This window comes from Theobroma umbraticum, unplaced genomic scaffold, assembly GCF_002168275.2.
Source record: "Theobroma umbraticum cultivar Fairchild unplaced genomic scaffold, ASM216827v3 scaffold_130.0, whole genome shotgun sequence".
NCBI classification, from domain to species: Eukaryota; Viridiplantae; Streptophyta; class Magnoliopsida; order Malvales; family Malvaceae; genus Theobroma; species Theobroma umbraticum.
In genome coordinates, this window is record NW_018397264.1 from 3,201,695 (window position 1) to 3,228,873 (window position 27,179).

The window sequence follows — 27,179 nt, forward strand, 5'->3', positions numbered from 1 at the left end:
GTAACTTTATTATTAAATTGTTAATATTGGAGTAAGTATGAAATTATATACCTAAATATAACATTAACAATACCATTTTGCCAGTACCACTTCTTTTTGTGATTTTGCCAAAAATTACATAACTTAGATAATAATATTTTTTATATACATTTTATAATAGTATAATATATATTTTAAAATTTTTTTAAATTATTCAAAAAATTTTAAATAAATTTTTATTCTTTTCTTATGTGCAATCAAAATTTTGTATTTTTAATTTAAATTAAATAAATTACTATAATTAAAAAATTATTAATTATTATTAGTTAATATTATGTGATCATATCATAATGTCATATTAATATTTTACATCTCCCTCTATTATGATATTTTAATATTATATGACATAAATGACATGTAACATTTAATCAACAATTAATCATAACTTATTTAATTTTTTCTTAAAATAGTTCAAGAAAATTTTTTAAGAATTATCCTTAAAATATTTAAGGAAATATGTTTAAATTTGTTAATTTAGCATGGACGCTCACTTACATTTTTTTTATCTAAATTAAAAGTTTTAAAAATATTTTTTAAATAAATTCTGATTATTTTATTAATTTTAAGATTTGAATACGATTTAAAGTTAGGATATTATATTTTTAACAAAAAATTTTCTTTCCTATAATGAGTTGGGCATGGGTAAAAACCTTGCGCGTCTCATCGATCGAATCGAAGCCTTAAAGCAACAAACAGGCGCAATTACCCAACAACCGCCAAATCCCATCGTTCGGTTTGAAGTCTACCCAGCACCGCCACTACCATCTCCTCTCACATCCTTCCCATCTCGAAAGCTACACTTGAATTTACACTCTAAATTATTTTTGTTTATTTCTTAAATTTAAAAATTTTCAATTTTCTTTTTTTTTCTCTTTTTGGTTTTTTGACTAATTTCAAACTCTCACATGAATTGCAACGAATAAGTAAAATACAACCCGAAACAACAAAATCTCTAAAATCTTCAGATCTGGAAACACTTGTCTTTTTCCTGTCCTAATTATGCGGAGGTAAACAAACTAATTAATTCATTTTCCAGGAAAATTTTCGTTTTTCCATCATACCAAACAGGCAGTTTGTTGAAGTTTCTTCTTCTTTTTAATTTTTTTAGGTCTGGGCTGCATAGGCAGCATGGGAAGCAAGGAGGAGGAGGAGGAGCAAAGGGAATTTACGCCAAGCTAACAATTGCCGTTGTAGTGCTTTTGATATGCACGCTCTCGCTTTTGTTTTCGGCTACCATTAGTGGAAATCGTGGATCTGTCCAGCCTTCTGAGGTTAGTAGCAACAGTTAGAATCAGATCCTCTTGATTTTTGGATTTTGGATTTTGGTGTTTGTTTGGCTTCTACGAAAATGCTATGAAAAAAAGTTGAACTGTAATAATGACTGTGATTTATTACTTTTTGTCATTTTTTGAAATCTAATGAGTTACTTCAACTTGTAGTAAATTAGAGCTTCATTGATTTGTTTTTGATCTGCGACTCTGTAATTAGATTTGTTGTGTTTAGCTCTAAATCCGCGGTTTAATTAGAATTTGTCTATTGCGTTTGTTATCGGATGCTTAAAAGGTAAAAATGCTATTTAGTTGAATAGTTTCTTGTAATTGGTAGCTTGGTTTACTGGATGAATGAGTATTTAGTAACGCTAATGTCAAATTGACATGCCACGATAGTAGAAAACTTGTGATGTATGCGATTTGACTAGTATATGTTGTTTTAATTCTTAGATAATGTCTCAGTTTCTTTTGTACCCCCTTTTTATAGTTATTATTGTAAACAATAGTGATTTTTACATTTATTAGCAAGTTGGGTCTTGAATACAAACAGAAAATTTTCTTATTATCTAATGCAGTTCAGAGATGCTATACAATCTCTTGTTTGGTGCATGTTAAAACCTTCTCATTTGGTCTGTATTGGATAATCTCCCATTTGGGTTTTGTAATCTGCATACTCATGCAATGACCTATCAATTACATGAAAATTCATCAAAGTTCAAATGCTTTATCTATTACTTTAGTCAGGCATTATGCTAATTTGCAAGGATGAGAGGACTCTGTGGGTTAACTCTAAGAGGCTTGTTTGTCAGTTTTTAGAGACTTAAGGTGTTTTTAAACATTGTTCGGTTAACCAGTTTTGTTGATAGGTTTTTGTTGCCTTTATAGGGAATGTTTTGAAATAAGCATAAAATAACAGATGCTCTGTACTCAGATAATGGTGCATGAGACTGGATGTTTTTTTAATTTGAACTGTATTTCTTTTCCAATTCTAGTGGTTGGTCATCATTATTGATCAATCTAGCCTTTGACTATTCTTTTTTCTGCTGCATTTATTCAGATCAATGCAGAAGAACTTTGGGAAAGTGCTAAGTCTGGTGGCTGGAGGCCATCATCTGCTCCACGAACTGATTGGCCCCGTAACTACTCATAACTTTCTCAAAGAAAAACAAATCCATTTGAATTGATTTTTGCTAAAATTGTGTAGATTTGTTAGAATTCTGATTGTTACATTCTGGCAGCTCCTCCAAGAGAAACTAATGGTTATCTTCGAGTTCGTTGCAATGGCGGTCTGAATCAGCAACGCAGTGCGGTGTGTCTTAACTTTTTGCCATAAACTCTAGTCCAACATATTCTATTACTTTGCTTCTTCCATGAAGTTAAATTGGGTGCAAGCCAGCTTGAGTTTTTATGGTTTATGTTCTATTTTGGATTCTTAGTTTACCTAAAATGACTTATGAATCATTACCTAAGTTTAAACTAGAGTTAGATTGTGGTGATACTGCTTCAATGGTGCATTTGAAATAAAATAGTAAGTTTACCTCCTTTTTGGTGTTCTAGATCTGTAATGCGGTTCTTGCTGCAAGAATTATGAATGCCACGCTCATACTGCCTGAGTTGGATGCAAACTCCTTTTGGCATGATGACAGGTATTCTTGTATTTTGTCAATTTTTTTGAAATTAACTGGTTACTCTTCTACAATGAAAGCAGAGTAATTTTAATTTTATGAACACAAAGATTTTAGATGGAAATTTTCAGATAGAAGTTTAAAACTGTAATGACAAACAGAACAAACACATACCTATTCAAGCTGGCAATTCTAGAGTAGCATTTGGATATTAATTTGTCCTAGCATTCTCGTTCCATTTTTTAGAGGCCATACTTAGATAGTGAAATTCTTATTTCTTGCATTTGATAGCTCAGAAAGGGTAATAGAAGATTATTTAAATTTGTGATTGATTTTGATATTTTCCACTGCATGGTTGTGAAGATTAATATATGTTTGGGTTCTGCATGGCTTTCACTTTTTTAATCTGGTCTCTGGGATGTAGGTGGCTTCCTCCATTTGGTACTCTTTTGAATGAACTTGCAATAGTTGCAGCAATTTTCTGTTTATTTGGTTGGTCAACTTTATTGGAGTCAGCATCATTTCAATTTATTGTAGTTCAAGTTGGCTATAGTTGAATGGAAGATACTTAGAATTTTTTGTATTTATTGTCTCTCATTTTATTAGGTGAAATGGCTCCTAGAAAAAGAATTCCAAGCATTATTCTATACTTAGAGGAAGCCTAAGGAAGAGAACCACTAGTAGTTTTGGAAAATCCTGAAATAATGTGCTTGCCCATGAAATTATGATTTTCTTAGGTAACTTGAATCATTAACTTCTAAATTTTATTTCTGTTTTTTGCGGTCTAACGATCAGTTGGCAATGAGTCTTACCTCTGAGGAGATTACTCGCTGCAATGTGATTGAAATTCTCTGTTCTGTCATAATCAACGATTTATTCAGGCCATCAATTTTGTTCTTTTGCATGTCAGAATTTTTCACTGACTGATTTTTTTTTTAAGTAGTTCTTTTATCAATTTCATTTTTACTTACTGTAGGATGCTTTTCACTGTTGCTTCTTCTAAAACTTGAACTACCACTGATGCAAAGGCGTTTACAGAGTTTACATTGATTTGCTGCAAACATATTTTATGTTTTATTGGCTTTGGTTGTGTAGCATTAATTGTTCACCTGCTTAACAAAGAATTAGAAATATATACTTGTATATTGGGTGGAATGTGTTTCCCAGTTCTTCATTGAGGCCTGTTGTCAATGTTCCATTGTGGATCTCTGGCAAATTAAACGTACTGATACCGACTTTATTTCTCCAGTGGTTTCCAAGGTATCTATGATGTTGAACATTTTATCCAGACACTGAAATATGATGTACGAATTGTGGAAAGCATACCTGAAATTCACAAGAATGGTAAAACCAAGAAGATGAAAGCTTATCAGGTGAAATATTGGTGCCATTAATTATTAATTATTAATTATGCAAATAATTTTTAAGTTCTGTAAAAGTTGTTGAAACTTATGTGTTTTCTCTGTTCTTGCTTCTTTCTCTATTCATTTAGCTTCGGCCCCCTAGGGATGCTCCTATCAGTTGGTATACAACAGTTGCTCTCGAGAAAATGCAGGAACATGGGGCTATTTATCTAACTCCCTTTTCACATCGTCTGGCTGAAGAAATTGACAATGCTGAGTATCAACGGTTGAGGTGTAGAGTTAACTATCATGCTTTAAGGTTCAAGCCAAACATTATGAAGTTAAGTGAGTCAATAGTTGATAAACTACGTGCACAAGGTCATTTCATGGCAATACATCTTCGTTTTGAGATGGATATGTTGGCGTTCGCTGGGTATGTTCTTTTTCATATCTTATTGTGTCTATGTTATTTCATGTGCAGTTGCCATGACATGAGGGTTATGCATATCAATTTTGCTTGGGCTTTGTGCCCGAACCTGAATAGCTTTAGCTGTAAGATAAAGAAATATAACAGAAGTTGTTTTTCTTTAAGTACATGAGACTGCAAGGGCAGTGCATACTTGCATATCATCTGTTGTTCAAACATACAGATATGGTCAGTTGAATTGATTATTATTGCTTTAAAAGTAAAAAAAAAACTGGGATCTTTTTTCTATAACCATGTACCATCGGTGAAGTATGTTAAGGATGAAGAAGTGTTGGTGAATGGATGTATAAAGAAATATTTTCTGTTGTGAATGCTGTGTATCCATTCTCTCTCCCCCTCCCCCCTTTTCAGGCTGATGCATTTTGGTATAAGCAGAAAGAAATTTCCAATATCTTGTTCAGTGCTTTTACTGACAATCAGGAGTAATACATCCATTTTTCATTATTATTGGAGCCATTGTGACCTCTCTTATCTGTTTCATGAATCCATATTGTATCGACCAAAATACATATGTTGACATAACGTATGCCATCATATGCATATCGACCTTGATTGGCTGATGGGCTTGAATGGTTTACAGGTGCTTTGATATATTTAATCCACAAGAGCAAAGTATATTGAAGAAGTATAGAAAGGAAAATTTTGCAGAGAAAAGACTTGTTTATGAAGAAAGAAGGGCCATTGGAAAATGCCCACTAACTCCAGAGGAGGTAACCTATCTTGTTCATCATTCCTCCCATTGTTTCCCACTCTATCTCTTTTATATCTATCTAGCCATGCACAGGGTAGCAAGAGAGAGTTGGTGCTTATATATATAATGACTGTTCAAACTGCAGGTTGGTCTTGTCTTGCGTGCTATGGGATTTGACAATTCTACCAGGATGTACCTAGCAGCTGGTGAACTATTTGGTGGAGAACGATTTATGAAACCATTTCGAGCTCTGTTCCCTCGCGTTGAAAATCACAGTTCTGTAGACTCTTCAGAGGAACTAGTTACGAACACCCGGGGGTTGTTAGGCTCTGCTGTTGATTACATGGTCTGTCTTCTTTCTGACATTTTTATGCCAACTTATGATGGACCAAGTAACTTTGCCAACAATCTGCTAGGTCACCGACTTTATTATGGCTTTCGGACTACAATTAGACCTGACAGAAAAGGGCTTGCTCCAATATTTATTAATCGAGAGAATGGGCGAACAGCTGGTTTTGAACAAGCTGTTAGGCGTGTCATGCTTAAAACAAACTTTGGTGGGCCTCACAAGCGGGTGCCACCTGAATCTTTTTATACAAATTCCTGGCCAGAATGCTTCTGTCGAGTGTCACCTGAAAATCCTGCTAACAAATGCCCACCGGATAATGTCTTGGAAATTTTAGACAGCCGGTTGGAGAATGAAGAGAGTGGTGACCTAGAAGCCTTGGCGGAAACAAATTCAACAAGTAGGACAGAAAGATAGAATTTTGTTTCAGACTTTTCGCTATGGTATATATCTTCCTAGAAACTAGAGAAAGGAATTGGTTTGTCTGGCTTCATTGAGCTGTTCAGGTAATCATCGGAACTGATATCTGTTTCTTACGCAAAGTCATTTTTGTTAGTCCATATATAATCCTTGAGTTTTCAATTAGAGTGGGCAGGGAAGCTAAATATGAAAGATGTTTTAACAGAAACCACTTTGAATAGATAGAGAAGGCAATGATTAATTTCTGAACATTTTCCATCGGATGCTAAAAGATCATTTGGTTCTGCAGGTTCTTTTTACTTGCAGTTTGTAAGGTCATAGGAACAAATCAGCTGGAGCACACGGACCAAGTTTGTAATTGAGAAGGTATCATAAACGAGTTTGTGTTGTTTTACTGCTGAACTCTGGCACTGCATTTTTCCCTAAAAAAAATATGAAAATGAGAAAAAGCCCCCTCGGTTATTGTGTTATATCTGATTGACCTAAAAGTTGTTGAGAAGAGAGATGATGCTTTTTATTTATTACTTCCCTTCAATACCAATCTATATTAAGTTAATTACAGTAGCCATGACTACAGAGTTATAAGAGGTGGGAGCTGTCACAGACGACTCAAGGCTTACCAAGGCTGAGGTCTTCTGGCTGAAAAATAATCCCTGGAAAGCCATTCAAGATTCTACTACCCCTCTATTGAGCCAACCAGAGTTTTGGATCGTATATATTGGTCCTTTGATTTACAACTATATGGAGAAAATCTTAGCTGTACTGCCTGCCTTCTGATAATGAAAATGGGTTAAACAACATAAGAGTGCAATAACCGTGGGAAAAGCACTGGCAGGCAGGCAGGCAGGCGTGGTTTTCATGATTAAGAAAATCTTAGCATCCATTGTTTTGATTTGGTGGGTGAAAATTGAGGCAATTCATTTTACCCAAGGTAAGGATGGGGAAGTGAGAAGTGCTTACCTCTTTAAGTAAGAGTTTTAGTGAAGGCTGTGATGTTTGGATAATGGAGGAATATGGAATAAATGACGGAACTCTCAGAGGCGATCTCGATGGATAAGAGGAGTCTCTCATTGGGGATACATTTCTCTACAATCCAATGATGAATCCTTGTGTAAACGTAGAGTGCTTAAGTCCCATTGGAAAACCACACAAAAGTTAAAAAGGTCTTTACTAATTAACAATAAATTACTTAATACCCAAACAATAAACTTAGATTTATTTAAGATTGAGAATCTTCAAAAAATCATTTTAATTTAATAAATCATATTCTCAAAAAGGCCTCAATTGGTTCTATATATTCACCTAATCCCCCATTCCTACTGGAAAAAGCAACTATCGTTTGACAAACTTTAATTATAATTAAAGTCCAACGCATAGACACCCTGTTGCCAATAATAATACATCTGTTTGCAATGATGAACCACACTTTTTTGTTAAAAAGAAGATTAGTGTGAAAGAGTTGTTTAGTTTGAATAACTAAAAAAACCATTACATTTTGTCTTGTATTTAAATGGATGTTATGAAAATGAATGTAAGAGCACGTTAATAACCAATACCATAATAAATTAAATTATTATCAAATAGAATCTATCTGTTTTAAGGTTATAAAATTATCTCATTTCAAGTTTCGAATTTAAGATTTACAAATTAATTTTATTCCATATCAATTTATTAAACAGCGTTTTCAATAAATTACTTTAACCACACAGAGTCATGAAAAATCTAACTAGAGCAAGATCAAAGCAAATGACAACCAAACGATATCTAAAGAAAGCAATGCAATGTTACAGAAACCAAAACTTCTACATCAAAACCAATCTTGAATGAAACAAATACATTACTTCCAACATAAAAATAATAATAATGAAACAGAAATAGAGAGAAATGTTCTCCCTGCATGTTAGCTGTTACTACCAACCAATTTACACCCCCACCAATTTACAAGCACTAACCTTTTGGAAACCAAGGAAAAAGGGTTAAGGCAAAATGCGTGGTTAATAAGCTTTAGCCTGAGCCTTGCGTGCGCAGCTTGTTTGCAACGTAGAGCAAATGGCTGACATTTGCCGGGGGATAGTTTTGTAGTAGTTTAAGATTAGAAGTAAAATCCCCTGCTAGTAGGCGCCTACGAACCAGAATCAGCATTGCACAGCATACCCGAAGCAATGTCTCCTGCAAATACATGAAACTAGTAATCATCCCCAAGCTTCTGTAATCATGCATATTTTGATCAATGTAAAGCAGAGGTAGCATGCAAACAGTCAAGAAACCAATTACAAATTGTAACTAAGGAAAGCCATCAGCCCAACAACATTCAAACAAATTTCAATAAAGAGAGTTAAAATTCCGCACAATCATCCTAAATGACTGAAACCAGTTATTAGAGCAAACACTTCAAATTTAAGGTTTGCAGTTGTCATCATAAATACATAGCCGAAAAAATATCCTAATTTTAATATATCAAATTAACCATATATCACTGCATAAGTTGGATCATATAATTAAATCACATAATCAATGGTTGGTGTCCTCACTGCCCTATCCCCAAAATAAACCTAATGATATGGCCAAACACCCCTTGACTTGGCAGTAACCAACAACTAATGGCACACACCAAATCTTAGGTTCAAACCTGGAATCACCCATCTCCTCCCCTAATTTCCCAATGAGTTAAATAATAACAAAAATAAAAATAATAATAGTAATACTATTAGAATAATTGGTCCAACAAGCTTCAAGAAAAAAACCAGAGAGAGCTAAAAATTGCAATCTTACCAAAGGTCCTTCCGGGTCACTTAGAAGTGTGTCCCAGATGTGAAGGCTGTCTGCAAAATTGAATTCCTGTGTCAAGAGCAGAGTAATCCACCTAAATGCGTAAAACTGAGGGTTGACCTGTGACATTTATACGCAGCAGTTAGCATTAAGCTGAACTAATTGCCTTGACAAGAAGGGAAGAAATGACAAGGGGGAAAGGGGGGGCTGCAGGGGTCATTGTGCAGGATGTGGGGTTGGTGGTAAGAGGCAGCATGAGTCAAGAAAAAAAAAAGACAAGAAGGATATTGAAAATAGCACCTATACTCTACAGGAAGATGTTTAGTTAATGATAGCTTACTTTAGTTGTGACCTCCAGATGACGCCAAAGCTCTTCATCATGTTCCTTCAGAAGCTGTGACAACCTAGTAATTGTGGAACGAATCCCCACATTGCTGTTGTCAAGTTGCTGGCAGAAATGATCACGGAATCCACTCAATAACTCAACAAAACAAAAGAATGTGTCGGCTTCAGCAGCGGCCTGCAGAACTTAAATATGGGAAATGATGAAGAAAATAATAAAGCATAGCATTCAAATAACAGTACTCTTAACCAGGCTTTAATCATAATGACAATGGAATTAATATATGTTATTTTTACAACAGTTCTTGGCCATGTAATTGCTCTATAGCTATCTGTACTTTGTAGACAATTATACTCCAGAGATTTTTCGAGCATACAAAATTTCTAACTCAGCTAAGTCAATGATGATAAAAGAACATCAACATATTTTGTTTTCCACAAGCTCCATATATATTTGAAAGTTTTGTTCATAACAACTTTTTGGGTTGCTTGGGACAAGAAAAGGAATAGAGCTGGGGACAATGGAGTTTTAGACAGAAATAACAAGAAAGAAACCAGCAAGCTAGGTTGCAGAGAGCTTCAGTAGATGAAGGAAATGTATGTCCTAAAGCCAGACAAACAGGAAGGTTCCAGATGCAAAACCACCCCTTTTAGGTTGCACCAACAACTTTGACACTGAAAAAAAGACATTAATACTAATAATTAACCAAGGACATTTTACTTTAGGGATTAAACCAGAAAGACTTGGACATGAGCTGTAAAGACTGTTCATTCCACATCTTAAGGTTCATTTCCCTTTGGTCTTTTATTTTTGAGAAAACTATATTTTCTTGTTTATATCCTTTTCTGAAACTTGCTTCCATATTAAATACATGAAAAGTCAAAACAATCACCTCACTTTTGTATGTGTATCCTTTTTCCTTTTTTACCAAAAAAGAGAAGAAAAAAAAACTGTGGCATCCACAAGAACAACAGACACACACAAAGGTAGAAATGGCACGACACCAAACAAACACTGAAAGACAATTATAATTAGATAATGTTTCCCAAAAAGTAGTTGTTAAAGACAAGATGCAAGCATGTTAGAGATTAACATAAAAAAACTGGATAGGGAAGATATGAGATCTTCTTACCGCCATTTCCTCATCAGTGTCATTTCTGAATACATAAAATAGAGGTGCCAAGATTTCATTCATCCCTTGAACATATCTTATACCCGGATTTAACTTGGCAAATACGATTAATATGTTTCTCAATGCATCCTGAATATGCAAGGTACATGTAAGTCAGCAATGACTTCAATTCATATCAAAACTTAAGTCCAAAAGAGCAAAAGAATAAAAGCACATGAAGGAACAAAAGAAAGAAGATTTATACCTGATTAGACTTTGCAAGCTGTGAGTCCCCAGAGAAGAAGTGCATGTCTGGATGAGTGCGCTTCACATCTCGGTCAATCTGTTCAATGATTTCCGAGTCCTAGGAATATACCAAAAAAAAAAGTTGGAGATCAATAAAAGCTTTGTTCACTAGTTACAAGTAAGATGCTTATACTTAAAGACCTTCTCTATATTGAACTTCAAAAGAAGAGATTTCAAATAATTGGGTTCATCATCAACAACAACATTACTAAAACTCCAAGAAGGCCAAAGCAAACAAAAGGGAACACACCCTCTTTTCTCAAGGCTGCTAAATCAGGAAAATTCTAAGTACAACTTCAAACATTATTGAAAGATTTTATAAATAATTGAAAATCAAAACTCCTCTGCATTGCTGTCATGTATATGCTTGTATAAAAACCTGGAAATAATACTCAAGTTCCAGTACTCTCAACTAAGCACTGACCTGAAACCAGCTGGCCAAAAGCTGTATAAATTTTTTTTTTCCCGTCATTTCACTTTGGTTAGGGATGTTCTCAATAAGAAGTTTAGCATCCTCTTATCTTTCCTACTACAATGCTAAAAAACATTAACAACTATAAATACCAAATCCCAGCCTCTAATAATAATAGAGATAATCTAATACAAAATAGGCTTGATTATTCTTAGCAAATTAAAACTTTCATGTAAATGATAGATACTGCAATGCTAACATTCTAAAGGCTACATGGTAGTGCAAACTGCCCCTGAAATAACTAGTATTAAAGCATTTGTCTGCAGACAGCTAGTGTGACCCACATTTTAAAACTTAGACTTCAAACAGGGATGATGTTTTTCTTACTGGAATGCATGAGGATTATTTTTGCCAATTGCAAAGAATTAGGACGTCCCCTGTGCAAGACATTATTCAGTCATTCAAATATGAAACACAGTAGCATTTTTACATTAACTCGATACTCCATTGTTTTTTTCACTTTTGTGTATCTAATTGCTAGCCCTCAATCTTTTGTCAAATAAGCACTAGATGTCAGGCTCTGATGAAAATAAATGAACTAATTTCATGAGAAGTGACTCAGCCAAGTTTATACAATCTAAATTTAAAGCATTCAACAGATAAAACACATAAGATGAAGTATGGCTTTCAAAAACTGATTATCAAATGACCCTAACAAGATACCTGGAAGAATTGATTCCAGATGCTGCTCTTCCCGAGGCTCAAAGGATGCTCTCCATGAGTTATTTGTGATCTTGACAGCAGACCACTGCTTTCAGATTTTGACTCATCATTGTCACAACCCGCCGACTTCTCCAACCTCCTTGTGATTTCTGACTGACTAGCCACAGAAACATTCAGAAATCCAGAACTCTTACAGAAAAGGAAGAGAAGAAAGAGAGCAGCCACACAAGATAACACTACTTTTTGGACTGATAATCCAAAAAATGGAGAAATTAAAAAAGGAAAAACTCAAGCAAAGTCATTTTATTGTTAGGAGGGAAAAAATGAACTATGAAATGAAAGAAATTGCAACTGCACAGTCACCAAGAGAGGATTAAATTTCAATTTCTCACATATTAAAATAGTCAGTTCCATGTTCTAGCTATCTGCCAGCCTCAGTTTGTTTCAGTTCTTATCCACTTAATACTTTAAAAACGCTGTTAAAGTTTTACATTAGCATTAATCAAAGAAACTAATCATATTTATTTGAACAGATTGTATACAGTCATAGTAGTGTACATAGTCCGTACACTATATTATCATGCAAAAGTTAAAGAAAATCACTTACAGGATTCATCAAGAGCTCTTCCTTAAAATGCTTGTACTGAGACCTTTTCTTAGCTAATTCAGACGACCATTGCCCACGATCAGGTGGTAAGTAACCTAACAACAACTGCCACAACAACCAAACAACCCCTATCTTATTAATCCAGAAAAAAACACCAAATTTGAAATGCATCCCAGCTAAAAATTCCACATTTTTCAATTTTCTCAGCAACCAAACAAAAAAAAAAAGAAAAAAAAAACAAATCCTACCTTCCAGACAGTAGACCTGATTCCTGCACCATCAGGAATCCCCTGCGACGCAATCCTCCGCAATTCCCGCATATTTACCACCTTCTTTGACAACTACCAGAACAAAAAGGGAAAAATTAAAAATAAAAAAGAAGAAGAAGAAGAAAAGAAAATCAGTTAAAAATATGGAGAATCAGTAACAAACCTCGACCAAGAGCTGAGCCTGGCGAGAGATATCTTCAGGAGAAACGTCGGAAGAGCTGCCGTTTTCATCACTATCATTGCTATTATTGTTACTATTATCATTAACTGGATCTCTGATTTCGGATTTTGGAGGAGTAGGAGAGGACTGAGGTCTTGAGGCTGCCGCGGGAGGAGGCACTGGAACCGGAGGCTGAACAGCTGGCTCGGAAACGGCGGCGGTGGGAGAAGGGGAGTAGCGGTGGAAACGATCGTCACTGGGAGTTGTGGACCAGAGCGAACTGTTAAGCCAATCAGGTACTCGTTTCCTCACCATTTCAAGATTGGAATCGAGATTTGCTCTCTATTTCTAAAAATAAATTTGTGAATTTGTAAAAGCAGGTCGTGCAATTTGTTGTGAAAATTGGGAGTTTAAAGTCTGAGAATTTTTGAGGGACTGATTTCGGAGTTGAAGATGTGAGTTTTTACCTCTTTTTTTTTATTTCCTTTTTTCTTCTCTTTCTCCTCTTCCCTTCGTGGAGAGAGAGGAGGCGAAATCAGAGATGGAGTGACAGCCCGATGCTATAGAGGTGTCAAGGACCAATGAAGAACTGACAAATATCTGACTTATATTAATAGTATTAAAAAAATAATTTTTTGAAAAACAATTATAATTATTAAAAAAATCAAAATAATTAAGATTTTTTTATTTTTATTTTGAATTAAATAAATTTATATAATAGATTGTTGATTAGTTATTATTAATTAAAATATCATTTATCATTTTATTTTAATGATGCTAATATATTAAAATAAATGATAACGTGACAAGTTAATGTGATATCATGATATAATCATATAATATTTTTTTTTCTCATGTTAATCATATTAACATTGCATGAATATAAAATAACAAATTTTATTTTGATTAACAATAATTAATCAATTAAATATAAAGACTTCTATAATCTAAAATAAAATAAATGAATTAAAATGTCATAAAAAGTTAAAATTTATCTAAATTTTTTAAAATATTTCATAGGGTGTTTAAACCATAATGATTATTAAGAAAAAAAAGAAAACATTTTCCTTTTATTAGTTGTAACTTTCACATTCAAATTTATATCAACATATCCAAAACAAAAAATTTATATCAAACATGATGCCACATTAATTACTTCCTATCTGAAATTAATTAATGAGTTGATCCATGACATCAGAGATCCAATCCAATTTCAAAGCACTCACTGTATTTACTTTATTGCCAAATGGGAAATAGTTAAAAATGTCATCAAATTACCACACAAAGTTTCCTTGTTATGGGCATAAAATATTTCATTTATTGATATTGATATGTTTGGAGATGAACAGCAATTATAGGAGGTTATCCAGTTTAAGAAATTCTTGAAAGTTTTGGAATTTAATTCATATTAATTTCTGTACTAACTCTTTCAATGAGACTAAAACTATTACAACAAAGAGTCAATTTACCTTTAAATTATTCAAATTTGACTAGCTTATTATCAAACTTAACACAGTTTAAATGGATGAGTAACGAATTCAATCGAGTTTAGATATTTTAAATATTATGATTTAAAATTTTATTTGAATTTATATTTTTTTTACATATTTAATATCTGTCTATATATAAATATATATATATATTACTTATATAATTATTCACTTTTTTTTATTTGAAAATTAATTAAATTTTAATTCGAATAAATGGCAATCGACTCAAATCATTCTTTTTTTTATTTTAAAATTAATTAAATTTTAATTTCAATGTGTGATAATCTACTCAAAACAAGTTTAATAAATGATAATTGATTTGATAATTGGTGGAGAAAGGTCTTACACCTTTTATTACCAATTCACGTTTTTAACTCAAAAAAAATATTAAATAGTTGAAAAAAAATTCATATTTATATAATTAAGATTCATTTTATATTTTATTGATGCAAAATCCATCGACATCTAACTTAAACTTCTCGCAATTGAGTCGAGTTGGATTTGAAGGAGGCTGATTAGTATACCCTAGACAAGCCCCTTGGTTGCCACAAATATTACAGCTAGGCAGATACCTTTGACGTCCAAGCGGTAAGAAAAATCCAATAACAAAGAGTTCACAACAAGCAACAGCAAGACATCCAATCCTCAACATTAGCTGTTGCTTTTGAAATTATCAGGCTGGTCATGTTTGCTGCCACACAGGCACAGAAACATTGGGCCCATGATCCTTTCGGATTGTGGTTTTTGATAATGCAACCTTTTTAGTCATCAGATTCTATATTATTACATTGTTTAAGGGAGAAGGTGGGGCATTCTTGAATGGATATGCATCCAAAGTTTCAATGTGAAAATCTATGTTCTTTTGTTTGGGTTTTTGGGGCCTTTGATGATGCACAAGATTGTATTCATTGGTTTGGACTTTGGTTCTGCTCTAGTTCCATATGAATGATTCCCATCAGCTTCAGTGAGATTCCTACAATCTTGTTGGTCTGGAATATAGTTGAAAAAAGTCCATTTTTCATGCTGTAATGCTCTGGTAAACTGACAGGATTGGGATCATCAAACCTAACATATGTATTTTTTGTTAGATTAGAACCTGCTGCACAGATAATAGTTTCTCATAATTTAGCAACAAAAGCACAGAACTAAAATTGCTGTATTGGGAATTCCACTGAACCAATTTTTGTAAATTTCTAGAAACTGGCACTTGATGCATGCAAATAGCCCAATAAATGAATTTAGAATAAAAGAACAACAAAATCAGCTTACAAATTATACCGTTGTTTCACTTTTGGTAAGCAGTCTTTCACAAGCTTCCTTATTTCATTTCTAACCCTTAAAATGTTGTTTCCGATTTCTGTGTGCTTTAACCCCTTGGAAACTTAAGAGGATTGTCTTACTTAACCTACCAAACAGGTTTGCCTGAATTTCACCATAGCAAAGATGTGACATGATCCAAGGCTCATTGGTAGGGGAAGTTACTGATGGTTAAGTTGCAACAGTACTTCCTTCCACAAGGCATATTAGAGGATGGGGTCACCTGCAAATGAGAAATGATACAATTAATGTTAGCCATTAAACAGATTCTAATATGCACCAAACATCCATTAGTACCTATTAGAAGGACTGTGTTATCTTCAGAATTGGTGTCATCTATTCTCAAGAACAGATTAAGAAGAGCATTTAACCCAAAATCTCCCCCTATCCTTCACTTAAAAGATTAGGGACCAATCTAGATAGATGACTTTTTTATCTGAGTAGAGTTAGATTTACGATATACCCCAGTTTACATTCACAGTTGTGGAATCAGACATATAATTGGTGTGTGTTTGGCCAAGCATGTTTTGGTGGGCCACTCATGGTTGAACCTTGTCAATGTTTAAACCTTTTGGAGGACCTTTTATAACATGAGATAACCTGTCCTTCCGAATTCAAGCCTTAATTCTTGAATCTTGCTCACATACAATTTGAGTCATTCTGAAGTACCTGCATTGTAGAAGGTCGATCTCAAGCTTAGAAGTAAGATTATGCCTTCACCTATGGTGCATTATGTCATGGATGTGAGGTTGAAGATTCAAAATGAATATGCTGTCTAGTTTAGATCATAAAAGAAACAGGAACACAATAAATTGAAGAAAGCTACCATATTGAAGCAAAGGCGTTGATGGTATGCAGAAGGACTCTAATTTCAACCATTTAGGTAAAGTGGAAAAACAAAAGTTATGCAATCAACAAGATATTGGGGAATACAGTGACCTAAACACTTCAGAAGCTAAAACAGAGGAAGATGAAACCTGAAAACAGTATCAATCTGGAGAAATGGATATACTTTGTACTGTTTCCATGAAATAAGCTGAGCACGAAACATCCAGCCATTCATGTAATGAAATGTGCGAAGTTCTAAAGGTTCATTAATCTTGCTGTTAGGTTTAGACTTTAAACAAGCAGAAGAAACACCTTTTGGACCTTGAGGAATGGAAGATACCAGTCTAGAGAACCATTAACCCAACACCTATGTGTCATAAAGTACTAAGTTGGCATCAGCTCAACTGCATGCATGCTCCTAAACTAGTTTTTTAGTTGTGATGTACTTAGCGACATCCAGCATTTGCATAAAGAGTTTATTCTAAACAAACCAAGTAGAAAAAATGATGTGTTATTGAGAGCAAAGCAGATATAATGCTACTGGCACTTACCATTTCACCAATAATCTCCACATGAGCAGGCCCCATCCTTGAAATGATGGAATCGCTTTATATCTCTCAATACTATCTCTCTTTGGCTCATCTTACTAGCATATTTCATCAGAGAATGGCAATCCCCACATACTCTTAAGTTCTTTACTATCCTGATGGTTGTTCCCGGAGAAGTGCGGATTAAAGCAAAAGCAAGCGCCAGTTTCTCACTGTGACTTCCCAATGCATCTTCCTTCTCTTCTTCCTCAATGTTATGAAGTACCCACCCAGTTTCAGGCATGTATCCATGTTGTCTTGTACCAGCCACTATTTCCTCTAATTTCAGGTATATCTCTCTTGCATGCTTATGAGCATGATCACCAGCTACAAAACTATGCACTTCTCCGCCAACTTCAATATAACTCCACCCTGGATCTTTATCGACGGCTCGGTTCTGCATTAACATTCTGACTCTCTCCACATCTTCCCACCTCCCAACTGCAGCATAAACATTTGACAAGAAAACATAGCTCCCAGGATGCTTAGGTTCAAGCTCAAGGAGCTTCTGTGCAACTAGTTCTGCCATTTTAATATTTTTGTGAGCCCTACAAGCACAAAAAAGTGCTCCCCATGTCACAAAATCAGGACTCATTGGCATCCTTTGGATGAACTTTAGCGATTCATCCAGCCGGCCTGCCCTGCCTAACAAGTCAACAACCAATGTATAATGTTTCATGGTTGGCGCAATAGAATAGTCAAGCCTCATACTGTCAAAGAAGTTAAGCCCAAGATTTACTAGCCCAGAATGTGAGCATACAGTCAGGAGGGCAAGAAAGACCACACCATCAGGTTTTATTCCTGCAAACGTGGCAAGTTTGAGTTTATTCAGAGAGATTAGAATAAAGAATTGAGCTTGATAAAAATTACAAAGTCACACCTGAAAACATCATCGTTTTGAAGCATTGGATAGCTTGATCATAATATCCATGGATTCCCCAACCCCATATCATGACACTCCAGGTAAGAATGTCCCTCTCTTTTGTCTCATTAAAAACCTTACTTGCGGACTGGATGTCCCCACACTTTGCATACATATCAACCAAAGCAGCCCCAATTGCTTTATTCAACCGAAAACCATTTTCCAAAACATAAGCATGGATACGCGCTCCAGCTTCAAGTGCACCAATTTTAGCACAAGCAGAAAGAGCAGGAACAAGAGTAAGATCATTGGGCCTCAAGGCAGCCTCCAACATCTTAAAAAACATGGATAAAGCCTTCTCATGATCTCCATTCTGCAAAAACCCATTAACCATTGTAGTCCAAGAAACCACATCCTTCTCCTTCATTTCATCAAAAAGCTCCACTGCTTTATCCAAATCCCCATTTCTCATAAACCCATTTATCAAACTATTCCAAGACCCAATATTCCTTTCAGGCATAGCCTCAAAAAGCTCCATCGCTTTCCCCAAATTCCCCTCTTTACAGTAACCATTAATTAACACATTCCACAACAATATACTCCCACTCTTGTTTCTATCAGGACTTTCATCAAACACCTGCAACGCGAAACCCAATTCCTTGAGTTTCACATACATTTCAACTAGTGCAACGCGAACGAATGAATCAAACTCAACCCCAGATTTGATTATTCTTCCATGAAGGATCAAACCAAGGCAGCGAAGACCCAAACCGGCGATGGATTTGAGCACGAAAGGGTATGTAAGTTTATCAGGGCGGACTCTAAGGCTCAACATGAGAAGAAAATGGGAAATTGAGGATTGGTGAAGGGAATTGTCCGTTAAGCCACGGATCAAGGCGTTGAAAAGGAATATGCTTTTGTGGTGGAAATGGTTGAAAAGGGAGATGGCATAAGGGATGGATTTGAGGGAAGAAGAGGCGGATATTAGGAGGATAGTAAGGTTGGTGCTGGAAGAGAGGTTGCGGCGGAAGATTTGGGCGTGGATTTGGCGGAGTTGGAGGGTGGTTTTGGAGGATTGGATGAGAGAGGCGAAATGGGTTTTGAGGGGATCTTGAGATGAAGATGATGATGAGCCATGAGAGATGGGAGGTTTTGCCTTTGGCTTCTTGAATGAGGAGGAGGAAGAATTGGTTTTGGCGGGAGAAGAGTTTCGTTCAAAGAGAAGCCGAAGACTTTTCATTTCAAGTGTTGTCCATAGGCTAGGGGCTTGGTGGGCTTATGACTATATCAGTTTCGAAAGTAGTGCCATGGGTAAGAACTAACTGCCATTCTATCCTTTACATAGGAATGAGTTTCAAGTTTCCCAGGGAGAGGACCTTAAAGCTTGTGGAGACATATGAGTACCGTTGGCCTATACTCTAAAAGTTGTGTTGGAAGGTTTGTAGGGTTTTCCAGTTTGATGGTGTACCAACCCATTTTCCCACCATCTCTCACTAGGTATTTGTAGGCTGATTTATGTTGAATTCTTCATTGATCAACTTCAAAAGCTTCAGGGAAAACATAGACGTCTATTTCCCTTACCCATTTCTCCCCTGTGAGAAGATTAAAAGTTAAAAAAAAATTATTGCAAGCATGTAAGGCAATTATTGAGGTTTCGTAACCATTAACGAAAGCCTGCTGCTTGAAGTTACGACTTATGAGTGGAGAAATCTCAGTTTGTCCACGGTTGAATTCATTGATAACAACATATCTCACGAAAAACCAAGGAAAAAAAGAAACAAGAAAACAACTAAATGTAGCCTAAAAAGCTATAAATGTGTGACTTGTTGTCTTCTTTTTCCGAGTGAAAAAAACATTTTACAGTTTATGAATCTATTTTGACTTAAAGTACCCCAAAAAAGGGATTATTTATGGCAGAGTTCAGCTCGGACCCAGCTGAGTTCAGCACTTGCATGTCAACCTTGTCCCTTGATAGAAACAGGAACTGATCTCCTTCCACTTTCTCAAACCCACAGATCGCGAAGAACTCAACACCACCTTTTAAGGAGCCAACTCTATCCTGTTAATACAGCAGAATCAAATAACAAAGACCAGAATCACAATTAGTTAACACATAATCATTAGATGTGAGCATTTAAATTTAAACTGTACAGAAGTTAATTGCAAGGGATTCAGAAAATAAGCGACCAGACAAGGAGGACAGCCTCATTAGAATACCAAGATAACTAGGAACATAACAGAGGAGGGACAGACGGAGAGAGGGGGAGAGAGCAAGAAAACAATCACACTTCAGGCATATAATACTTAGTTTCAACAAAGTTTAAATATATATGAATAATCATGCATATACTTGATTTCGATGTTATAATTTATATATCAAAGAAATAGTAGGTTCAATTTGTTACCTGGAAAGTTTGATTATTCAGTCTAATTTTTCTAAATTTCTCCTCATCAGGATTCCTGGCCACATTTCCTACATATGTAAGAAGAGTCTGGAATGCTCTCTTCACTTTGGCATCATCATCCTGGTAAAAAAAAGGGAAGCAAATGTTAGGCCAAGACAATAATCTCCTCAAAGGTGCTATAACCTTTTGACTTAAGTGACATAATTTTATGGCATTGAAAGAAACAAAAAAGAACCCTGGAATTGATGTTGCATATAGGAGGGACGTGATACTTCCACAGGGTAGTATCAGTAATACTTTATGAACTGTTTACAACCCAATATTATCTACCTCAACTTAGACCTATATAAAATGACAACAACATACATTGATATTGAGTTGATGTACAAACTACACCGTCCTGGATTGAAACCTCCATCAATAAAAGTAAAGAAGAAGGCTATGCTCAGTGGGAATAAAGAGTGGAACAATGGGAGATTGTCTCATCCAATGGCTAGCCTGCAATAAAAAAAAGACGGTGCTGCAGCCTAACTATTTGAGCAAAAAGGTTTCTTTCCTTCTACCTTTTATTTCTACCCAAAGTTATGTTATGCTGAAAGCGTTGACCAAATGAACCATTATTCCAGCTTATGACCATGCTCTTTGATGGAAGGTGACTTGTGCTTGTTTGGAGATCAAGGCTACATTGAGTAGAGATCTCTTTACAATGTAGAACATTATGAATGGAAGATTTTCCCTTCTTTCTTGAAAATATCCTACATCCACTATATACACTTCTACTTGAAGGTTTTCCACATTAGGAGCCACCATACTATTCTACAAGCAGCCCAAACAACATTAAAGCAATATATGTACAAACACTGCATGACACCAGGGACAAGTGCTAGAAAGTCATCAATCTAAAAGAGAGCATTGATAATAATTGGATTTTCTTAGATGTCAATAATGAATGATCAAGATTAAAAATTTTTTTTACCTTGTGATTTTGCTTGAGAGATCGCAAACACTCTCGCATTAGCTCTGACTTTGTGGCAGGCCTAACTGGCAATGAGCTCTGCAAGACAGAAACAAGGAGTTGTACAATTGAATAACACTTAAACAAAGAGACATCCTCAAGAACACTTTCAACAAAATCTTACATTACAGCAGAGGGTACATAGTTATTTGCTCAATAGTGGGTACATAGTAATTCAGAATGCAATTACCTTTTTCTCCTCCACAACAGGTGCAGAAGGTTTCACAGCAGCAGGATCTTCTGGTGGCAGCCCAAGCCTCCGCCTTCTCTCTGCCTGTGAGACATATATAAATTTGTTTACCAGACCACAATAAGGGAATCAAGTAACAATTAACAGCCTCTTCTAAACAACATGTAGTAACTATGGGACAAGTTTATGTAAACATAGTAACATAGTGTTTTTTACATTGCTCCTGTGAGCTGCTAAATGTGATCAAGTTATTAATAGTGTTGGACACTTGATCAATAGTGTTGGACAAAAAGGAAACATGGAAAGCAATAATTAGAACCTTGTCCTCTTCCAATTTCTGACGAATCTTTTCCCTAGCTCTTTTCTCTTCCTCTTTCTCTGCTTTCCGCAGGGCCAACAATCTGAGAAAGCAAAAAATGAACAAAAAATCAAAAGCCATCTAATCAAAATTAAATTAAATCATTGCAAAGAAAAGAAAAAGAAAGTGAAAAATATAGACTAGAAGACTAACCGTTTTCTCTCATTTTCTTCTTCGATATGCTTTGCTTCCAACAATTCCTTGCCCACTCGAATCCTCTCCTGAAACAATAGAGAATTTTGTCACTGACATATGGAAAATGCTTTATGAGGCTAGAATAATCATACAAAGGGCTTCAAGAAAAGGGGAGAGAAAGAGAGAGAGAGAGAGAGAAGCAAATCTAGCACACAAGAGACTCAAAAAGCAGGTAAGAAGAAACATACAAGTTAGCAATAAAACAAATGTAATAAAATAAAAAATGATAGCCAAGAAAATAGTGCAGTCAGTCGATGCAAATTTTGGGAAACTTGTGAAGAAAATAATATAATAATACAGAATAAAATTCTCCTAAAAGCATAAATAATTGAATTCTTTCAAACAGAGAAAAATGGACTATGATGGAAACCACTCACACATAAATGAGAGAAACAGAGGGGGATTCTTTCTCAAAAAATTGTTCTTCTGTTATTCTCAAAGATATTATCTGATAACTAAAAGAAAATTTTTTAATCGGATAAGATGAGTAACGTTTTATGGGACTGATTGTTGGAAAACAAATTACCAAAATTTGATCACATAAACAGAGCATGACTGAGATTCAAATACTACAATATATGTGTGGGCACAAAAGATGAACAAGATTATGAATGACTGCATAAGAGAAAAGGTAAAGGTTGCACCCATTGAAGACAAATCACAGAAGCACATTTAGGGTGGGTTAGACACAAAAAAGAGACCTACAAATGCCTCCATGCAAAATGTGATTTGATGGAGAATACCTACGGGAACAGGGTGAAAGGAAGACCAAAGAAATGAATGAAACCATAGAAAAAAACCCCTCACTCTTTACACAAGTGTACCAAGGAAATGGTATTAAATAAAGCAGAACAGAGCAATGTCATCCATATAACTACTCCTATGTGGTGGGAAAGGCTTAGTTTACCATGATATTTGTTAGTCCGTGCCCATCTTCTAATTCAGAAGAATAAATGCTGCTTAAGTAAGCCGAGTGAACATTTCTATCAACAGGACAATCCCAGGAAAACAATATTTGACCAATTCCAGAATCATAATATAAGGAGTCGACAGATATTAGAGTGATAGTATTTTTCTAAACTGTGAACCAATAGGAAGTTATGGGAAAAAAGAGTATACTGCATCTATGACACAAAACTATCCCAATATGCATTAATGTATTTCTGAATATAAAATTTTTTAAAAGAAATATTTATATATTTCTATGGCTCTCCAGTACATTTTACAGGTATAACTAAAATTATCACTGCTTCTGAGCAAAATGAGACATGCTTCTAAAAAGGGACTAATCAATTGTTCACACAGTGCACAAACATAATAAGTGCTTGTTGGAACAGGAAACAGCTTAAGAAACAATGTATAGAACTATAAATACATTCAACACAGCTATTAGACTGCAGATTAATAAAACATGAGAATAAGAAGCACCTTTTCCCTTTCTCTTTCCGTTCTCTTCTCCTCTTCTTCTTTCTTTTTGCGAGCACGCTCCCTATTATTTACAAGAATGATAAATATGAAGCAGGAGAACAATGTTCCACAGACAGACAACTCTACAATCACACCTTTAAATATATCTGAAATATCTCAGTCCTTCAATTAAAGACATACAGAACTTTCAAACTTTTCACAACATAAAAGGAAAAAGAGATCAGACACCTAAATTCTGCAGCTTAGGAGAATACTCAAGGTTTATACCAACGTGATGAATAGAATGTAGGAAAAAGCACTGACGGAAGCTTTCATCACCATCGACTGGACCATGCATTCTATTTTCTGATACTGAAGAATGAAACTTTGTAAACCATACCTTAGCTCTTGCGCTTTGAGCTTCATCTCTTCAGGTGTAAGAGAAGGTTTAGGTGCCTCAACATGGCTGTTGACAGGTACCTGATAAAACAAACGCAGGTGAGAAATCAACATAAGTGCAAGGGAATATAAATCTACATAAGTGCAAGGAAATGTCTTATCCAAATAGGGATGATGATAGTTATGTTTTTCGGTGATACCAAACCCACCCTACCCTAATTAGACCTGTTATCAATACTTATGAGATTTGGGATGGGTGCAGGTTTTAGATACAAACCCCACGCTACCTATAGGGCTCAAAGATTTCATACCATGGGCATCTGATCTATGTCTGGGTCAGCCTCATGTTCAACTACCCAGTTCACAGCAGCCTCAAGGCTATTATTACCTGCAGAAGAGAAACCCAACATTTACACAACAACAAAGATGTCATAAGCTCACAACTTTATTTGTACAGCGTGAAACTTGAGATGAAAGCATTGTTATTCTCTTATTTGTGCTTGTAGTATCAAAATCAAGAATGCTCATCACAAAAGATCTTTAGTCGCCCTTATTGGTACAAGAGATTTTGTAACAGAATACTGAAAAAATTCACTTTCATTTTTGAAATTTGAAAACAATTCACTTTTTTTAGACTATTCTTATACAAAGAAAACATGTTGGGTTACAGAGTTAAAACATTTTAACATGGTTCTGACATCGAGCAAACACAGTAACAGATGGCTAAATTTACATTCCAACACAAAAAGTAAATATTCACAACCTGGCAGGAAAGCGAGAAACGAAATATGTAATCTGTAGCACTTTAAGAACATTAAATGGGCTTACCAGAAAAATGGAGTGCACGGGTTGCACGTGCTGTAGGGAAACCCATTGCTTCCAGTTCTTCAAGCAGTTTTTTGTCAACTTCCGGCACAACCATCTCTATCAAAACACAAGAAAAATAAAACAATTAATCATCAAGATAATACATACATACATACATACATATATATATATCTGTATGTATATACTGTAAAAGAGCAAAGTATGTCCAGTCAGCGGTGAGTTATGAGAAGGTAATACCTTCATAAGGAAAAAAAAAAAACCATCTACAACCATGACTTATTCCGGATTAAATAAGAAAATAACACAAAACAACTGCTCCCTAACATTCTAAATAAACTCCAATTGCAAATTTACCTTCAGACTGGCGGCTGCTATCTGCAGCAACAGCCTCCTCTGAGTCTGTAGCTACCTTGGGTACCTCCAAACTGATTGGTTTTGCCGCCTCTAAAGTCTTATCCACAAACTCGGTATGCCCTGTTCTTTTCGTATGCAAATCACTTTCCTTCAAGATGAAACAGAAGCAGAGCTCCACCAATCATAAAATGCATATTCAAATGCACATTTTTATTTGTCGGAAAAGTAGTCTGACGGAGTTGTAATCCATTTGAGATTTTGTTTTCAAAACATAAATTTGACCTTAAAAGATTAACATGTATACTTATACTTAAATCCAGTTCATGCAAAATCAATTTTTCAAGTTTGTAAACAAATAGATGCACACGCACTATACAACGATGGCAGCTTCCACACATGAAAAGCCCCAAACATTTACCAGAGCCTTTAATCTAAATATCCACATTCTAATGATAAATCTTCAACTTTTCCGTAATCCAACAAAGGCCAAGTCCTTAAGGACCCAATTCGATGCAAAAGCAAAGCTTTCAAACTAACCCAATTCAGCACAAAAGCACAACTTTTAAATCAAATTAATCCAGCACAAAAGCAAGACTTTCAATTTACAGCCAATTCAATTAAAAAGTAAAACTTTCAATTTAAACCCAATTCAATGCAAAAGCAAAAGTTTCAATTCCAACTCAATTCAGTAGAAAAGCAACACTTTCAAATTAAACCCGATTCAATGCAAAAGCAAAAGTTTTAATTTCAACTCAATTCGGTAGAAAAGCGACGCTTTCAAATTAAACCCAATTCAAGAAGAAGAAAAACTTTCCAATCAAGCCCAATTCAAAACAAAATCAACATTTTCAATTTAAACCCAATTCAGTAAAATAAAAATGAAAATTAGACTTAGAAATGAAACCCAAATGAGAGAAAAGTGAGAGCGATGTTATACTGTTTTGGATCGGCATGGTTTGCCACAAGCAGAGCAAACAAGATTGAGAACTGCTTCAGTGGACTCAGAGAAGTTGGAATGGGAGGTGAGCTCCGCATGCTCTTGGGCTTCCTCCACTGATTTCAACAGTGCCCCACAATCCCCACACTTCAACGACAACCCCGCCATTGATGGATTGATTGATCGAAGCTCTTCAGATTCTTGACTCTTCTCTACATCTACAGACGGAAATAAAAAAGAAAAAGAACAAAGGACGAAGTATTCTTTTGGGTTTTTTATAGTGTTGGGGTCCTTTTGTTGCCTTGCTGGTGAGGGAAGGTGAAAGAAACTTATTTGAGGATGTGTTTGGCGAGGCAGATAATCTGGATCTTAGTTGAGATAAGATTGTTTATGCACCGACTGAGGAGATTTTATTCATTAATTTGTTTAGATACCATATACAATATCAATTACTATTTCATAAATCTTAGATAATAAATTTTAGTAAATATAATTGAGTTTTGTGAATTAAAAATATGCTAATAATTAATGAAATATGTCAAGACAAATTAGTGCTACTTTTCAGTTAAGCATGTCCTATAATTATTGTACACATATATTAAATTACTTATTACATAGTATCATGACAGTACAAAGACTAGATGAAGTATAATATTTGCAAGAAATGATCTAAGTTTCAAAATTTTTAATTATTTTAATATATAATTAATAGATATAATATTTTAAAATTTTAAATTTAGTAAAAAAACTAAATAATTTTTTTATTTGAGTCAAATTTTTATAATTTTATTTTAAATCAAATAAATTATTATAATTAATATTTACTAATTATTATTAGTCAAAATATCATTTATCATTTGATGTCATAAAATACTAACATGTCATTTTGACATACCACAATAAATAAAAAAATAACATATTAGTGTAACATGATAACTTAATTTTTAGTATTTTTACTTTTCATGTTAATCACATGAGTATAAAGATGATAAGTGATAATTTTATTAACAACAATTTATTACCCATTAATTATAAAAATTTATTTAATCTAAAATAAAAATATACAAATTTGATTGAATGTAATA

The 27,179-nt window shown here is 34.8% G+C and overlaps 4 protein-coding genes across 10 annotated transcripts; 1 reads left to right on the plus strand and 3 right to left on the minus strand.

The window, feature by feature from the left end:
- The first annotated feature begins 656 nt into the window (after positions 1 to 656).
- On the plus strand, positions 657 to 6,786 carry LOC110421973 (O-fucosyltransferase family protein). Its single transcript, XM_021435709.2, has 10 exons — positions 657 to 1,046; positions 1,148 to 1,310; positions 2,368 to 2,446; positions 2,549 to 2,619; positions 2,868 to 2,956; positions 4,185 to 4,308; positions 4,428 to 4,711; positions 5,346 to 5,475; positions 5,602 to 6,308; positions 6,512 to 6,786. The coding sequence occupies exons 1-9, from the start codon at positions 1,039 to 1,041 to the stop codon at positions 6,217 to 6,219; spliced, it is 1,566 nt and encodes a 521-aa protein (XP_021291384.1). The 5' UTR covers positions 657 to 1,038; the 3' UTR covers positions 6,220 to 6,308; positions 6,512 to 6,786.
- Positions 6,787 to 7,987: 1,201 nt separating this feature from the next.
- Positions 7,988 to 13,497, minus strand: LOC110422237 (uncharacterized). Of its 2 annotated transcripts, none has more exons than XM_089784390.1 (9): positions 12,926 to 13,497; positions 12,742 to 12,834; positions 12,494 to 12,598; positions 11,887 to 12,039; positions 10,711 to 10,809; positions 10,467 to 10,595; positions 9,332 to 9,439; positions 8,995 to 9,111; positions 7,988 to 8,391 (listed from the first exon to the last, which is right to left on the minus strand). In XM_089784390.1, exons 1-9 carry the CDS (start codon positions 13,235 to 13,237, stop codon positions 8,227 to 8,229), a joined length of 1,281 nt encoding a protein of 426 aa, XP_089640516.1. In that variant the 5' UTR covers positions 13,238 to 13,497; the 3' UTR covers positions 7,988 to 8,226. The 2 variants fall into 2 exon arrangements, with proteins under 2 accessions (XP_089640516.1, XP_021291742.1); XM_021436067.2 differs by having other exon boundaries at positions 9,332 to 9,511; positions 12,926 to 13,495.
- A 1,885-nt stretch (positions 13,498 to 15,382) lies between these two features.
- Positions 15,383 to 19,500, minus strand: LOC110421225 (Tetratricopeptide repeat (TPR)-like superfamily protein). 6 transcript variants are annotated; one of them, XR_002445632.2, is made up of 5 exons: positions 18,025 to 19,500; positions 17,109 to 17,945; positions 16,027 to 16,398; positions 15,691 to 15,952; positions 15,383 to 15,477 (listed from the first exon to the last, which is right to left on the minus strand). XR_002445632.2 is itself a non-coding variant. In XM_021434754.1 (3 exons), the coding sequence occupies exons 1-2, from the start codon at positions 19,244 to 19,246 to the stop codon at positions 17,113 to 17,115; spliced, it is 2,055 nt and encodes a 684-aa protein (XP_021290429.1). In that variant the 5' UTR covers positions 19,247 to 19,500; the 3' UTR covers positions 15,624 to 15,952; positions 17,109 to 17,112. The 6 variants fall into 6 exon arrangements, 1 of the variants encoding a protein (XP_021290429.1); XR_002445635.1 differs by lacking the exon at positions 15,383 to 15,477 and having other exon boundaries at positions 15,624 to 15,952; positions 16,330 to 16,398; XR_002445634.1 differs by lacking the exon at positions 15,383 to 15,477 and having other exon boundaries at positions 15,624 to 15,952; positions 16,310 to 16,398.
- A 141-nt stretch (positions 19,501 to 19,641) lies between these two features.
- LOC110421226 (ubiquitin-associated (UBA)/TS-N domain-containing protein) lies at positions 19,642 to 26,465 on the minus strand. The gene is made up of 12 exons (XM_021434755.2): positions 26,095 to 26,465; positions 25,158 to 25,305; positions 24,804 to 24,899; positions 24,287 to 24,363; positions 23,977 to 24,056; positions 23,598 to 23,658; positions 22,128 to 22,195; positions 21,936 to 22,017; positions 21,617 to 21,700; positions 21,388 to 21,465; positions 20,412 to 20,531; positions 19,642 to 20,065 (listed from the first exon to the last, which is right to left on the minus strand). The coding sequence occupies exons 1-12, from the start codon at positions 26,260 to 26,262 to the stop codon at positions 19,889 to 19,891; spliced, it is 1,239 nt and encodes a 412-aa protein (XP_021290430.1). The 5' UTR covers positions 26,263 to 26,465; the 3' UTR covers positions 19,642 to 19,888.
- Between the last annotated feature and the right edge of the window lie 714 nt (positions 26,466 to 27,179).